We start from the raw sequence: 15,635 nt of genomic DNA, 5'->3' as shown, positions 1-15,635 counted from the left end.
AAAAAAATATTGTTACCTAGAATTGTTTAATTCAAACTCAAGTCCTGAGGCATGCAAGTATACCTCCACAGAAATCGGGATGTTATTTGTTAACTTTTGAGTGGGCTTTTTTAGAACAGTACAAGTGGTCAAAGATGAGTCATTAAAGTGGGAGTGGGATGGAAAGCTAAACTGAGAGGCAACTGAAAGGTATTCTCCACTGCTCTGAGTTTGAGGAGATTTGGTTTGTCGGCTAAAGCACTTGAAAACTTCTACTGATATACCGTGGAGAGAATTCTGACAGGCTGCATCACTGTTTGGTATGGAGGGAGGCTACTGCACAGAGTTGAAAGAAGCTACAGAAAGTTGTAAAATTAGTCAGCTCCATCTTTGGTACTAGCCTCTGTAGTATCCAAGACATCTTTAAGAAGCATTGCCTCAGAAAGGTGGCGCCCATTATTGAGGGCCCCCATCACCCAGGACATGCCCTCTTCTCATTGTTATCATCAGGAAGTACAGAAACTTGAAGGCACACACACACACACACACACACACACACTCACATTCAGGTACAGCTTCTTCCCCTCTGCCATCCGATTCCTAAATGGACATTGAACCCAATTAACACTACCTCATCTTTTTTCTTAATACACATACAAACACACACACACAATTGCTTTTTATTCTATATTATCATGTTTTGGACTGTACTGCTGTCACTAAGGTAACAAATCTCACGACATGTGCCAGTGATATTAAACCTGATTCTGATGCGTTATTCACATTCATTTGATCGCCACCATATCACAGGCACTCTCTTTGTTCCCTCCACCTCTCGCTTTTCTGAAAATCAGCATGTTTTCCTAGATGTGAAAGGTGATCCACCAAAAATGTTAATTGTTTTCTCCTGACAGACCTTATTTGACCCATTGAATATTTCTAAGATTTATTTGTTTTTAGTTTCAGATTTCCAGCATTTGCAGCTTTTTTTTTACTTCTTGACTGTGAATGACAACAGCAAGATAATAAACTACAAATTGTTTTCCGTGCAATGTTTTCGAGATAAAACACTTGACAAAAAATATCTGAACCCCTGTCATACCCAGACTACAACTCACCTCAAACTTGCACAGTGAAAAAGATATTTGGCAGATAATAATCATGATTAAAAAATGATTCAATAAAAATTAATACTGGTACTTAAATTTTATACATTCTGCAGCATTTTATAACTTCAGAAGATGCAGCATTAACAGACCAAATGATGTTTAAATAGGAAAAATAAAATGCTTAAATTACCAGTTTCTCCAGCTGTTCTGTTTTTTCCATGGGGTTTATACAGAACATAGGAACAGCCTCTCATATGAAAATGCTCATTAAGTTGTCTAAACCATCTGTGAAAATATAGAGTTTAAGTAGGTTTTAAATAAATAATCATTCAAATTGAAATAAATTTAGTCTAATTTTGGTAGAAATATTTTTCAGGCTAATGCTACTGTGGCAACATTACCTCTACAATCCTGGTCAATTTTAGTAACTTTCTTCCTTGTTTTTGAATGTGAGACAAATTGCTATTGCTGCATAAAATTATGAATTTTGTGCATAAAACTGTGATCTGAAATAAGTTCTCTGAGTGAAATTATTTAATAATTCCTTAGAATGAAATATTGTTGCATTCTATACTGAATGTAGGAACCTTATCCTACCATATACTACTTTAGCGTGTGCCTCTCCTCATTGGATCCTCCTGAGCCAAAACCTCACTACTCTTCCCCATACTAACCTTGTCCACTCCCACAACAGTGGTCCCTCCGCTTAAAACTAACTTCTTTATACTGGCCCTTGCCAACTGTATAATGAAACAATGATCTCAAGCCTGCTGAAAGTCCTGAAAGGCCCTGCTTGTTTTTGACAATGTCTTGAATGTTGCTGCTGCTGCTGTGAGGTCTGGGTCTCTGCTGGGAAGAACAGGTCCCCAGTCCTCGGGGTCGCGTTGCCGATGGCCATTGGCAGGACCATCTTAATATGCTCGGCAGAGGATGGTGCTTGGAGAAGCTGTGCCGGGGGAGATGGTCGGAGGCTCGGAGGTTCGACGGACTCGGAGTCCGCTGCGGTCAGGTCGCTTTCAGTGTGCGCTGCGTCTGCGAGGCTGAGTCGGGTGGCGCTGTGGAAGTCCATAGTGGGGGTATTCCCTTCTGCCGCCGGCGTGGGATGACGAGTCAATTGGGGACCCTGAGGACTTGTGGAATCTGTGTGGTGGTTTCTTTTGAACTTATAGTCTTTTAACATCTTTGGACTATTTTTACTGTGCCCATGGTCTGTTTTTTTTTATCAATTATGCTATTGTTTGCACTGTTGTAACTATATGTTGTAAATATGTGGTTTTGTGTAGGTCTTGCAGCTTTAGTTTTTGGTCCTGTTTGTCTGGTGGGATTGGAGCTCCTTTCCGGGGAACGCGCTAAGATGGTAGCATGATATTAATACGCAGCAGCCTCTCCGGACTCTGGATTGGGGATTGCCAAACGTTCTGTGAATTTTCTAGTGTAGTCTGTTTTGTCATGTGTTTTTGTGATATCATTCTGGAGGAATGTTGTCTCATTTTTTAACTGCATTGCATTTGTAGTTTTTAAATGACAATAAACTGAATCTGAATCTCAAAATCTTGAATTTTGTTTAATCTTACTAAAAAACTGATCAAATAACTATATTTGCCACATGAACACACTATAACCACTTTATCATGATTTTTTTCTCCCCTGTGAGCTTAAAAGAACCACAAATAATAATGCAGTTGGCCCTCCTTATCCGTGGGGGATTGGTTCCAGGACTCCCCCCCACCACGGATACCAAATCGCAGATGCTCAAGTCTCTTATTTAACATGTATCAATACAGTGGTCTTTAGGACCCAGCGGAACCCCGGACTTTATTTAAAATGTTCTGTGTGGTGGACACTAGATCTGGCGGTGCAGCTCTGAATGCGCAGTGTTTCTGTTTATGAAAATAATCGATTGACAATAAGGTGAAAGTAATAACGCGATCGGAACAATTTTAATGGAGCATGTGAAAGGCCCTGCCCCGATGAAAGCTACAATTATTACTAAGCAACGCAGTGGTTAAATTATTGAAATATGTATGTTTCTTAAGTGTTTTATATGCACAGAAAGGTAAAATATGTACTATATACTAAGAAAAGCGTTTGACTAACTGACACTAAATAATACCGGATGTACTTGTTCCGACTTCAAATCCGACTTAATGACGGACTCAGGAATGGAACTCATTCATAACCCAGAGACTGCCTGTACTTGTACTTTTAAGTCATTTCTAGATTACTTATAATACCTAATACAATGTAAATGCTATGTAAATAGTTGTTATACTGTATTGTTTAGGGAATAATGACAAGAAAAAATAGTCTGTACATGCTCAAGCAACGAGTGCTGGAGAGAGAACTTCTGAGTTTTCCCGATCTGTGGTTGGTTGAATCCGCGCATACAGAATCTGTGGATAAGGAGGGCCAACAGTACATCACAAATTCTCCGGTAAAATTGTTCATTAATTTATTTCATTTAAAAAAAATTCCTAAAATCCTTTGTAGCTGTTAAATTGTGAGTCAAAAGCTGTTAAAACTTATATTGTTCACAAGTTCTCATTAATAAAAAAATTTGTACAAAATAGGCATTAAAAATTAAACTTGTGAACAGCATGAATGAACAAATCTTACTGTAGTGGGGCATAAGTAGCAACACTTAATTATGCCCCACTTTGCTATATTCTAATCTTCTCTCATAAGATCACCTTGCAGTAAAAATGAAGTTAGTTAAATTTGATTCTAAGACAGTAAGATGAATGGCAGAACTTGTGGCAGAGGAGTCTACACCAATTTGATTAAAAAATTAGTGTTTATATTGAATAACTTCAACATAGTGCATAATAAACTTGATAATTTGATTATTTTTAGTTTCATCACATGTCTACAAAGTACCCAGGATATCTTCAAGGAGCAGTGTCTCAGAAAGGCAGCACCCAGGGCATGCCCTTTTGTCACTGTTACCATCAGACAGGAGGTACAGAAGCCTGAAGGCAGACACTCAACAATTCAGGAACAGTTTCTTCCCCTCTGCCAACCATTTCCTAAATGGACAATGAGATCTTAACCACTACCTCACTTTTTTTATATTTTTTGCATGATGTTTAATATATTCAATATACATATAACTGTAATTGATTTACTTATTTATTATTTTTTCTTCTATATTATGTATTGCATTGAACTGCTGCTGCTAAGTTAACAAATTTCATACCACATGCTGGTGATAATAAACCTGATTCTGATTCTGAAGTTCTCTAAAAACAAATCATACTGGATGAAACAACCAAATTTTGATGAAAAATACTTTGGCATTGCTATAAAACAGAAAAAGTATTAGTCATCAAATAAATTTCACTGTGATAAGAATTAGTGCAACTAATTTGATTGTAATTTATGATACAGAATAGTAAAAACAACATAATCTTTCAGCAAAACACGAAGGTTGTATTTTTAAAGGAGATATACAGAGAAATGTAACAGATAAAATTGATAAAGGAGAATAAAAGGAGTTATTGGCAAAATGAAAATTCTGATCAAAGTCAGAAACTTGGAGAAAGAATTCCAAAATAAGAGTAGTTCTACAACCTATGATGGAGTACAAGTTAAAACAGATGTTATATTGTGGAAATTGTTTTGAATTTTGTCATTTGCTTTCTTCTTTGCTAGTTGGTTCACCTTCTATAGCTTACCTCATTAGAGTTGCATTTCCTGTAAAGGGCCCAAATTTAATATCTTCAAAGGGCTGGTGAAAACCCAAGATATGCAAAGCCTCCTCCTGTGTAATTGGTGGAAGACTGTGGAAAACACACAAAAATACTTGTATTATACTAATCAGCAACAATCTGTTTTAGAAATTATATTTATGAAAAATGCTGATTTTTTGTACAATTAACAGACTTTATTTCTACTTAATATTGCATTAAATATTGCTTTGTGAAAAGCAAGTCATGCCTTACGAGCCTTTTTAAATTTTTTGAGGATGTGACTAAACACATTGATGTAGGTAGAGTAGTAGATGTAGTGTACATGGATTTCAGCAAAGACATTTTAGGCTTATTTAGCCCCATGCAAGGCTTATTGAGACAGTAAAGAGGCATGGGATCCAAGTGGACATTGCTTTGTGGATCCAAGATTGGCTTGCTCACATAAGGCAAAGAGTGACTGTAGATAGGTCATATTCTGCATTGAGGTCGGTGACCAGTGGTGTGCCTCAAAGATCTGTTCTGGGATCCCTTCTCTTTGAGAATTTTATAAATGACCTGGATGAGGAATTGGAGGGATGGGTTAGTAAATTTGCTGATGACACAAAGGTTGGGGGTGTTGTGGATAGTGTGGAGGGATGGGTTAGTAAATTTGCTGATGACACAAAGGTTGGGGGTGTTGTGGATAGTGTGGAGGGCTGTCAGAGGTTACAGCGGAACAGCGATAGGATGCAAAACTGGGCTGAGAAGTGGCAGATGAAGTTCAACCCAGAATAGTGTGAGGTGGTTCATTTTGGTAAGTCAAATATGATGGCAGAATATAGCATTAATTGTAAGGCTCTTGGCAGTGTAGAGAACCATTAAGATCTTGGGGTCTGAGTCCATTGGACATTCAAAGATGCTGGGCAGGTTGACTCTGTGGTTAAGGTGGCATACAGTGTATTGGCCTTCATCAACCATGGGATTGAGTTTAAGAGCCAAGAGGTAATGTTACAACTATATAGGACCATGGTCAGACTCAACTTGGAGTACTGTTCTCAGTTCTGGTCACCTCACCACAGGAAGGATGTGGAAACTATAGAAAGGGTGGAGAGGAGATTTACATGGATGCTGCCTGGATTGGGGAGCATGCCTTATGAGAACAGGATGAGTGAACTCGGCCTATTTTTCTTGGAGCAACAGAGGATGAGAAGTGACCTGATAGAGGTGTATAAGATGATGACAGCCATTGATTGTGTGGATAGTCAGAGGCTTTTCCCCAGGGCTGAAATGGCTATCACAAGAGGGCACAGTTTTAAAGTGCTTGGAAGTAGGTACAGAGGAGATGTCAGGGGCAAGTTGCTTTTTTTTAAAAAAAACGCAGAGAATGGTGTGTGCATGGAATGGGCTGCTGGCAATGGTGGTGGAGGTGGATACGATAGGGTCTTTTAAGAGACTCCTGGAGAGGTAATGGAGCTTAGAAAAACATAGGGCTACAGGTAACTTCTAAATTAACTAAATTAAGTACATGTTCGGCACAGCATTGTGGGCCAAAGGGCCTGTATTATGCTGTAGATTTTCTATGTTTCTATCTAGGCCTTTCAACATTCGAAAGGTTTCAATGAGATCCCCCGTCTTCCTTCTAAATTCCAGCGAGTACAGACCCAGAGCTATCAAACATTTCTCATATTCCCGGAATCATGCTTGTGATCCACCTCTGGATCCTTTCCAATACCAGCACATCTTTTCTTAGATAACGAGCCCAAAACTGTTCACAATACTCAATGTAAGGCATCACCAGTGTCTTATAAAGTCTTAGCATCACATCCCTGCTCTTGTATTCTAGACCTCTTGAAATGAATTCTAATACTGTATTTACCTTCCTCACCACTGACTCAGCCTGCAAGTTACTTTGCATCTCAGATTTTTGGATTTTCTCCCCGTTTAGAAAATAGTCTGCACATAGAATAAGAATACAGGAAATTTTGCATTGTTTCTTGCAATGGAGATTTTCTCTCAAGACAATATAGGATGGTCTATTCAGGTTATCATTACATATTTTTTCCAGACACAAGCTAACAAGATCTTCCATGCTTTTTGATTCCAGTCATTCTCCTGTTAACATCACAGAATTTCTTGCAAAGATAATTCATCTCCGGAGTGCCATCTTTTGTCACAGCATTTGCGGTCTTTTCACTTTTACCCCTTTGAGAGTACCTCTAACAAGATATCTACTATAATGGCTCCTACATCTGAGAAATATCACTGTTATGAAATATCGACTCTACTTTTTTCTCTGCAGGTTGGTTAAACATTTCCAAGATTTAATTTTGATTTCATATTTTTAAACAATTGTCACATTTTACTTAATGTATTAAGGTTAGGGATGTTGTAATGTTCAATGGTTCAGCTTAAAAATACATCAAGTGAAATTAGATCAAGGTATGAAACTTTATCTTAGTGTCACAAATGGCTTATTTCAGTACTTAATTTTGGTTGAATTCAGGAATTACATTATACTTTTAGTAGTGTTCAGCAAAACTGGATATTTTCACGGGTAAAAACTTCACTGTAGAGATGCATAAAAACCTTAGTACAATTAAATAAATGTAGCTAATAAACTTGTAATATTCCAGACTCTTAATTAACTAGAGAAATTCTTCATTGGTTCCCCCCACATATAAAAATATCTTCTGCAAATCACACCGTTTTTGGCCATACTTTTTCTTCTATGGCATCTTTCCCAACTGTTATACTAATGATACAGTGGCATGCAAAAGTTTGGGCACCCCTGGTCAAAATTTCTGTTACTGTGCATAGCTAAGCAATTAAAAGATGACCTGATTTCCAAAAGGCATCAAGTTAAAGATGACACATTTATTTAATATTTTAAGCAAGATTACTTTTTTATTTCCATCTTTTACAGTTTCAAAATAACAAAAAAGGAAAAGGGCCTGAGCAAATTTTGGGCACCTTGCATGGTCAGTACTTAGTAACACCCCCTTTGGCAAGTATCACAGCTTGTAAACATTTTCTGTAGCCAACTAAGAGTCTTTCAATTCTTGTTTGGGGGATTTCACCCATTCTTCCTTGCAAAAGGCTTCTAGCTCTGTGAGATTCTTCAGCAGTCTTGCATGCACTGCTCTTGAGGTCTATCCACAGATTTTCAATAGTGTTTTGGTTGGGGGACTCTGAGGGCCACGGCAAAACCTTCAGCTTGCACCTCTTGAGGTAGTCCATTGTGGATTTTGAGGTGTTTAGGATCATATTCCTGTTGTAGAAGCCATCCTCTTACCATCTTCAGCTGCTTGTTTTTTTCACATAGAGACAGTGTGATGTTTGCTTCCAGAATTTGGTGGTATTTAATTGAATTCATTCTTCCCTCTACCAGTGAAATGTTCCCCGTGCCACTGGCTACAATACAAGCCCAAAGCATGATCGATCCACCTTTGTGCTTAACAGTTGGAGATGTGTTCTTTTCATGAAATTCTGCACCCTTCTTTTTTTCCCAAACATATCTTTGCTCATTGCAGCCAAAAAGTTCTATTTTTACTTCATCAGTCCACAGGACTTGTTTCCAAAATGCATCAGGCTTGTTTAGTGGCCAGTGCTATCATGTTTGCTGTAGTGTGCTGGGGCAGCAGGCTAAGGGTAGCAGACACCAACAGAATCAACAAACTCATTCGTAAGGCCAGTGATGTTGTGGGGTGGAACTGGACTCTCTGACGGTGGTGTCTGAAAAGAGGATGCTGTTCAAATTGCATGCCATCTTGGACAATGTTTCCCATCCACTCCATAATGTACTGGTCAGGCACAGGAGTACATTCAGCCAGAAACTCATTCCACCGAGATGCAACACTGAATGTCATAGGAAGTCATTCCTGCCTGTGGCCATCAAACTTTACAACTCCTCCCTTGGAGTATCATGACACCCTGAGCCAATAGGCTGGTCCTGGACTTATTTCCACTTGGAATAATTTACATTATTATTTAATTATTTATGGTTTTATATTGCTATATTTCTACACTATTCTTGGTTGGTGTGACTGTAATGAAACCCAATTTCCCTTGGGATCAATAAAGTATGTCTGTTTGTCCGTAGATGTTCCTTTGCAAATTTCTGATGCTGAATTTTGTGGTGAGGACACTGGAAAGGTTTTATTCTGATAACTCTTCCAAGAAGGTTATATTTGTGCAGGGGTCGCTGCACAATAGAACAGTGCACCACCACTCCAGAGTCTGCTAAATCTTCCTGAAGGTCTTTTGCAGTGGAACGGGGGTTTTGATTTGCCTTTCTAGCAATCCTACGAGCAGTTCTCTGGGAAAGCTTTCTTGGTCTTCCAGACCTCAACTTGCCCTCCACCGTTCCTGTTAACTGCCATTTCTTAATTACATTAGGAACTAAGAAAACAGCTACCTGAAAACACTTTGCTATCTTCTTATAGCCTTCTCCTGCTTTGTGGGCATCATTTATTTTAATTTTCAGAGTGCTAGACAGCTGCTTGGAGGAGCCCATGGCTGCTGATTGTTGGGACAAGGTATGAGGAATCAGGGTATTTATAAAAGCTTTGAAATTTGCATCACCTGGCCTTTCCTAACAATGACTGTGAACAACCCATAGCCCTAACAAGCTAATTAAGGTCTGAGACCTTGGTAAAAGTTATCTGAGAGCTCAAATCTCTTGGGGTGCCAAACTTTTGCATGGTGCTCCTTTTCTTTTTTTCCCTACTCTAAAATTGTAGAAAACAAAAATAATACACTAATCTTGCTTAAAATATTGAACAGAATGTTTCATCTTTAACTTTAGGACTTTTGGTGATCAGTTCATCTTCTACTCACTTAACTATTCACAGTTAAGTTCACAATCTTCATAAGTTCACAATCTTTTTTTTTCAGCAAATAAAACAACAGATAACATAATAGTTAAGCAAACTTTAAGGATCTGGTCTCAATTTAGAAAAATTTTGGTTTAGCAAATTTTTCATTATCATCTCCCATTCTCCTTAATTATTTTTTTTATCCCTTCCATGACTGATAAAGTCTTTAAAGATTGGGATGAATTAGGTATTAAGTGTTTTTGGGACCTGCTTATCTCAGGATTTCTTGCTTCATTTGACCAATTGTCAAACAAATTTGCACTCCCAAAATCACATTTTTACAGATACCTTCAAATTAGAGATTTTCTACGTTTCCAATTAGTTACTTGTCCTATAGGTCCTGATAAAAATTTACAGGACGATCTTTTAAATTTAAAACCTTTTGTTAATGGTTCTATTACCAGTATCTATAACTTGTTGATTGATTCTAGACAAGACTTTTTAGATAAAATAAAAAAAGCTTGGGAGGATGACCTAAATTGTCAGATATCTGATGATGGAATAAAATTCTTAAATGGGTAATAAATCATCTTTCTGTGCTCGTCATTCTCTTCTACAATTTAAAGTGGTTCATAGAGCTTACATTTCTAAACAGAAGCTCTCCAGTTTTTACCCAAATGTTTCTCCACTTTGTAATGAATGCAACTCTGCTGATGCCTCTTTAATTCATATGTTTTGGTTTTGCCCTACAATTGAGAAGTTTTGGCGGGAAGTATTTCATACCTTCTCTCAACTTTTTAGGGTCCAATTTGACCTAAATCCTCTTACTGCCTTGTTTGGTATTATTGCAAATGAAGATATAACTTTAAATACTCCTAACCTACAGGTTTTAGTTTTTACCTCTCTTTTAGCAAGAGGAAGGAGTCTTGCTTAAATGGAAGGAGTCTACCCCTCCAACACATCTTCAATGGCTACGTGATATTATGTCGTATTTAAATTTAGAAAAGATTTGCTGCTCGCAGTAACAGAAATTTTGACCGGGGTGCCCAAACTTTTGCCCTGCCACTGTAAGTGTATCCCAATAACAAATGAGATTGATCAATGTGCTACACAAGAAGTTTGAAAGGTCATTCTCTAAGTGAATTGTAAGAAAATGTAATTTCTGCATGATTGATGTTGCCAATACCAATTTTTATTTGGTTAAGAAGAACATTTTCCTGGTTGGCCTTTGGGGACGGATGGATTTTGTTTCCATTTTTATCTGGTTAAATCTAAAGAAAACTTGAGCCCTTATACACTACATTGTTACAGTGGTAGAAATTCCCACAGCTTCTGATGTGGAATATAAAATGAAACTAAAAACACAAAGATAATGATAATCCACATGAGGGAAGCATAACTGCACCTTCCTGTTCCACAGGTACTAAATAGATAGTTCCAGCATGAAACCAAAGAGGATATTCCACATGAAGTCTTGTACTGCGGGCGACTGATGCAATACCTGTAATAGGACAAGAGAAAAGTAAAATAAGTATTACAGCATTCTTATTTATATTCTAGTGAACTGTCTTCCAAATACAAAACAAGGATTAGATTCAAACACAAGACATACAAATTTCATGGCTAAACAACTTTAATAACAAGCTTTTAGATGAGCCAGGAGTTAATATTCATAATTTAAATCAAAAACTTCCCTTAACCACTGATTTCCTCTGGTTATTCTATTAAAAAAAAATCCACAATCCCATCCCTCATCTCTACATTCTTCTAAATAACTGTTTAACCTCCAGTCACCTGCCCATTTCCCTTTAACCCAACCACAAGAGCAACCATGACATTCAGACACCTAAATCTTATGCAATGGATTTACCTTCACAATAACTTGGTTTGGCATCTTGCCAGAGATGGTTCTGGATTAGGATGAGGGAATGTAGAAAATAGGAATGACTATGGACAACATGGATTTTTCAAAGCAAAATCAGGCCTGTTTTGTACTGTACACCTGTAAGAGCTTTCTGAAGCTGTAACTAGCAGAATAAATAAGGGAGTGAGTGGGTAACCGGTGGATGTGGACTATTTGAACTTCCAAACAGCCTTTGATAAAAGTGCCACATATGAGGTTATTAGATAAAATTACAGCACTTGGTTTTGGGAATATCATACCTACATTAATGTCTTCATGTGCAAACATACGCACAAAACATCTGTTTAATTTCCCTGATTTTTTTTTTCTCCAGTAGAAGTTTTCAACAAACTTTGAAACCTGGGTATTTGTGTTTTCCTCTGCAACTGGATATTTGATTTACACACCAGGAGACCTCAATCGGTGCTAATCCATAAAAATCTCCTCCTTGCTGAATATCAACACAGGCGCATCTCAAGGATGCTGGCTGAGCCCAATGCTCAACTCTCCCTATACTCATGAGTTTTGTTCTTGGGCACAGCTCAAACGTGTCATCTATAAATATGCCAATAACACCATCATTGTTGGTAGAATCTCAGATGGTGATGAGGGGGCATACAGGATTGAGATCAGCTGGTTGAGTGACATCACAGCAAGTCCTCATTGAAGGGCCTCACACCAATATGTTTTGAAAGGCAACACGAGTGAATCTGCAGATGCTGGAAATAAATAAAAACACACAATGCTGGCAGAACTCAGCAGGCCAGACAGCATCTATGGGAGGAGGTAATAACGACGTTTCAGCCCGAAACGTCATTATTACCTCCTCCCATAGATGCTGTCTGGCCTGCTGAGTTCTGCCAGCATTTTGTATTTTTTAATATGTTTTGAAAGTTCAGCAGTTTTAAGTACTTGGGCATCAACATCTTAGATGATCGATCCTGGATCCAGCATATTATTGCAATCACAAAGGCATGCCAATGGTTATACTTCATGAAGAGTTGGAGGAGATTTGGTATATCATCAAAGATTCCAGCAAATTTCTACAAATGTATGGTGGAGAGCATTCTGTCTGGTTGCATCACTACCAAGTATGATAACTCCAATGTGCAGGATCAAAAGAAGCCCCAGTGGGTCATAGACTCACTCACAACCCACCCACTCGTTACATACCCTGTGGGTATCTTGTAACTGTCACATGACCTTGATGTAATTTTCCCGCCAGTGAGAGGTCATGTGATGGCCTGTTTCAACAGGTGTAAAAGGGGAACGCTCTGTGGTGACGCAGGTCAGTTCGTGGCTTAATTCGTCAGTGACTCCGTTATGCTAAGTATTCGTCCCATGATGCAGTTTTGTTTTAAGGTGGAGTTTTACTTTCTGCCTTAAGTCTCAAAGGTTATTGCTGGCAGTTTTGCTACAACACCGCCAGTCTAGTCCAGTTGGAGAGTGAAGAACTTATTGAAGTGCGGAAGACCTGAAGGATCGAGAAAAGTTGGTGTTGACGGCGGTAAAACAGGTTCAACCTTATTTGATCCTCATTTGGAAGGAATTAGTAACCTGCATCTGAGATAGTCCCTGCTAAAGAGCAGAAAGGACTGGAGCAGGGCTTCACCAAGGAAAGGTCAGTGCCTTTAAGCCGTTTTATTTCCTTCGTCAAAAATCCTTCGGGCAAGGCATATTTCAGCAGTAATGTTGTGTCATCGAGGAATTCGTTACTTCTAGGAAAATCTCTCCTAATTGACTGTGTAAATCATTTGGACTTTTAAGAACTGCATTCGCATTTAATGCTTTAAGAACTATTTGAGTTGCCACATAGCAGTTAACTTCCGGTTAAGTTAGTCATTTGTTTACTTTTGTTTTTTTTATTGAGCAGTGTTTAATAAATGTTTTATTTGTTTATAAAAACCTGTCTCAATTCTATATTCGTTGTTGCCGAATCGTAACACTCTTACCAAGTACCGTAGATTCCGGACTACAGAGCGCACCTGATTAAAAGCCGCACGCTCTAATTTTAGAAAGAAAATCAATTTTGTACTTGTACAAGCCGCACCGGATTTTAAGCTGCAGGTGTCCCACGTTGTAATATGAGATATTTACACAGAAAGATATTACACGTGAGGATTTTTTAACTTTTAATTAAATCCGTATGGTAACATAAACAAATATATATTGCAAATGCTTTTTTTCGAACAGTGCCTGTAACACAGCTACTTTTAAATATACATACATATCGGTAACACACAAATTACATTGCGTATACTTTTTTACTGAACAGTGCACGAACAACATTCCAATATCTCCTAACGACTGGTAAAAAAAAATATATATACTGCAGCCTACCAGGAAAAGTTATTGATCAACTTCTTCATCTTCCTCCTGCGCACTAAAACCATCAAAGTCCTCTTCTTCAGTGTCCGAATTGAATAAAACCTCAGGATCACTCACTTCAGTCTCTTCGTTGTCGCTCTCACTTGAGTGCACGCGGTCCTCTTCATCACGCAGCAGTCCAGCCTTTCGAAACTTGTTGGTGATGGTGGATGTTGTGACACGGCTCCATGCATTTAGGATCCACTGGCAGACTTGAGTTAAAGATGCTCTTTGCATGCGTCCTGTTTTGGTAAAGGATTTCTCGCTGCTCGTCATCCAAGCCTCCCACTCAACGCGCAGCGCCACTTTAAATGCCCGGTTCACGCTGATGTCCGGTGGCTGCAAATACTTCGTGGTGCCCCCAGGAATCACAGCTGGAATTGAGTTTGTACTCTTGATGGCAGCTTTCACTGAACTTTCATTGTCAGCCGCTTAAAAAATCACCATCGGTGGAAGCTTTAGTCCGGATGCTGTGCAGCTCAGAACACAAGTAAAATGCGTTCTCTCATGGCCACTTGTTTTCAGTGTGATGGACGAGTCACCTTTTTTATTAACAGTCCGAGTGAGAGGCAGGTCAAACGTCAAAGGTACTTCATCCATATTTATGATATCATCTGGCCCGATGGAATTCTCCGCTATCTTTGTTTGAGTGAATGTGCGGAAGTTAGCAAGCTTTTCCTCGTGGTCGGGAGGGAGCTGCTGACACAGAGTCGTGCGTATCCTGACGGACAGGCCTTTTCGTCTCATAAATCTAAAACACCATGATGGCCCACCTCTAAAATTTTCGATTTTCATTTTGGTGGCGATTGCTTTAGCCTTTAGTCTGATCTGCATGGTGGAGACACCGCGGCCGCCTGCTCTCTGTGTGTTAACCCAGTCTTCAAGAAAGTTTTCAAGTTCGGGCCATCTGCTATGATTACCTCTGAAAGCTTTTGTCGTCTTTTTGCATTGACTCAGTTCTTCACGCTGGCGTCTCCACCATCTCAACATCGATTCATTTATGCCAAGATTATGTGCAGCAGCTCGATTTCCTTCTTCAACCGCCAGATTGATCGCCTTTAACTTAAAAGCTGCATCATATGCTTTTCTTCGAGTGTTTTCCATGTTGATGAGGGTGAGTACAAATGACTGATTTACAATAATTTAATTGTGAAAGTGCGCTTGATTTATCATACAATTTCATTGGACCTCTGTGAACTACTCATCAATTTTATTGGTCTACTGTTACGAGGCAAAATGTTTTTGGCGGCATGAAAAAAAAACATGCATTAGCCGCACCGTAGTATAGGCCGCAGTGTTGCCGCAGTGTTCAAAGCGTGGGAAAAAAGTAGCGACTTATAGTCCGGAATTTACGGTATATCTTCAATGTCAGTAACCTCAAGAAGGCGGCATCCATTATAAAGGACCCTTACCATCTGGAACATGCCCTCTTCTTATTACTACCATCAGGGAGGAGGTACAGAATCCTGAAGACCCATACTTAAATGTTTTAGGAACAGCTTAATCCACTTCAACATAAAATTCCTATTTCACATTATTTATTTATTGTAACATTGTTTTATATTGTACTGCTGCTACAAAACAAAAAATTTCAGAACATAAATCAATGTCAATAAACCCAATTCTGATTCTTATTTCCAATTATCCCACACTTAAGTGCTCTGGATCCACGTGGTAGATTTTGCTCTTTGAAGTTATCCTGTACCCATTGGATACTCCTCTGAAGCACTTAATAAATTCTGTAATCAACTGCACAGCAGCAGGAGGTTAAGAAAAGGAGTAGATTACTCATGAC

General features: G+C 38.7%; 1 protein-coding gene across 1 annotated transcript in view; it reads right to left on the bottom strand.

Annotated features, from left to right (window-relative positions):
- The window catches only part of ercc5 (excision repair cross-complementation group 5), a 142,818-nt gene that overhangs the window by 108,736 nt on the left and 18,447 nt on the right, over window positions 1-15,635 (bottom strand). Inside the window, exons 4-6 of the mRNA XM_059963446.1 lie at window positions 10,976-11,071; window positions 4,763-4,867; window positions 1,279-1,373 (exon numbers count right to left, since the gene is read on the bottom strand). Of these exons, the coding sequence (XP_059819429.1) occupies window positions 1,279-1,373; window positions 4,763-4,867; window positions 10,976-11,071 (296 nt within the window). The remainder of the gene's footprint in view (window positions 1-1,278; window positions 1,374-4,762; window positions 4,868-10,975; window positions 11,072-15,635) is intronic.

This window comes from Hypanus sabinus, chromosome 3 (assembly GCF_030144855.1).
Source record: "Hypanus sabinus isolate sHypSab1 chromosome 3, sHypSab1.hap1, whole genome shotgun sequence".
In the NCBI taxonomy this organism is placed as follows: Eukaryota; Metazoa; Chordata; class Chondrichthyes; order Myliobatiformes; family Dasyatidae; genus Hypanus; species Hypanus sabinus.
The sequence above is the reverse complement of the archived record's forward strand: the minus strand, read 5'-3'. Positions and strand labels throughout refer to the sequence as shown.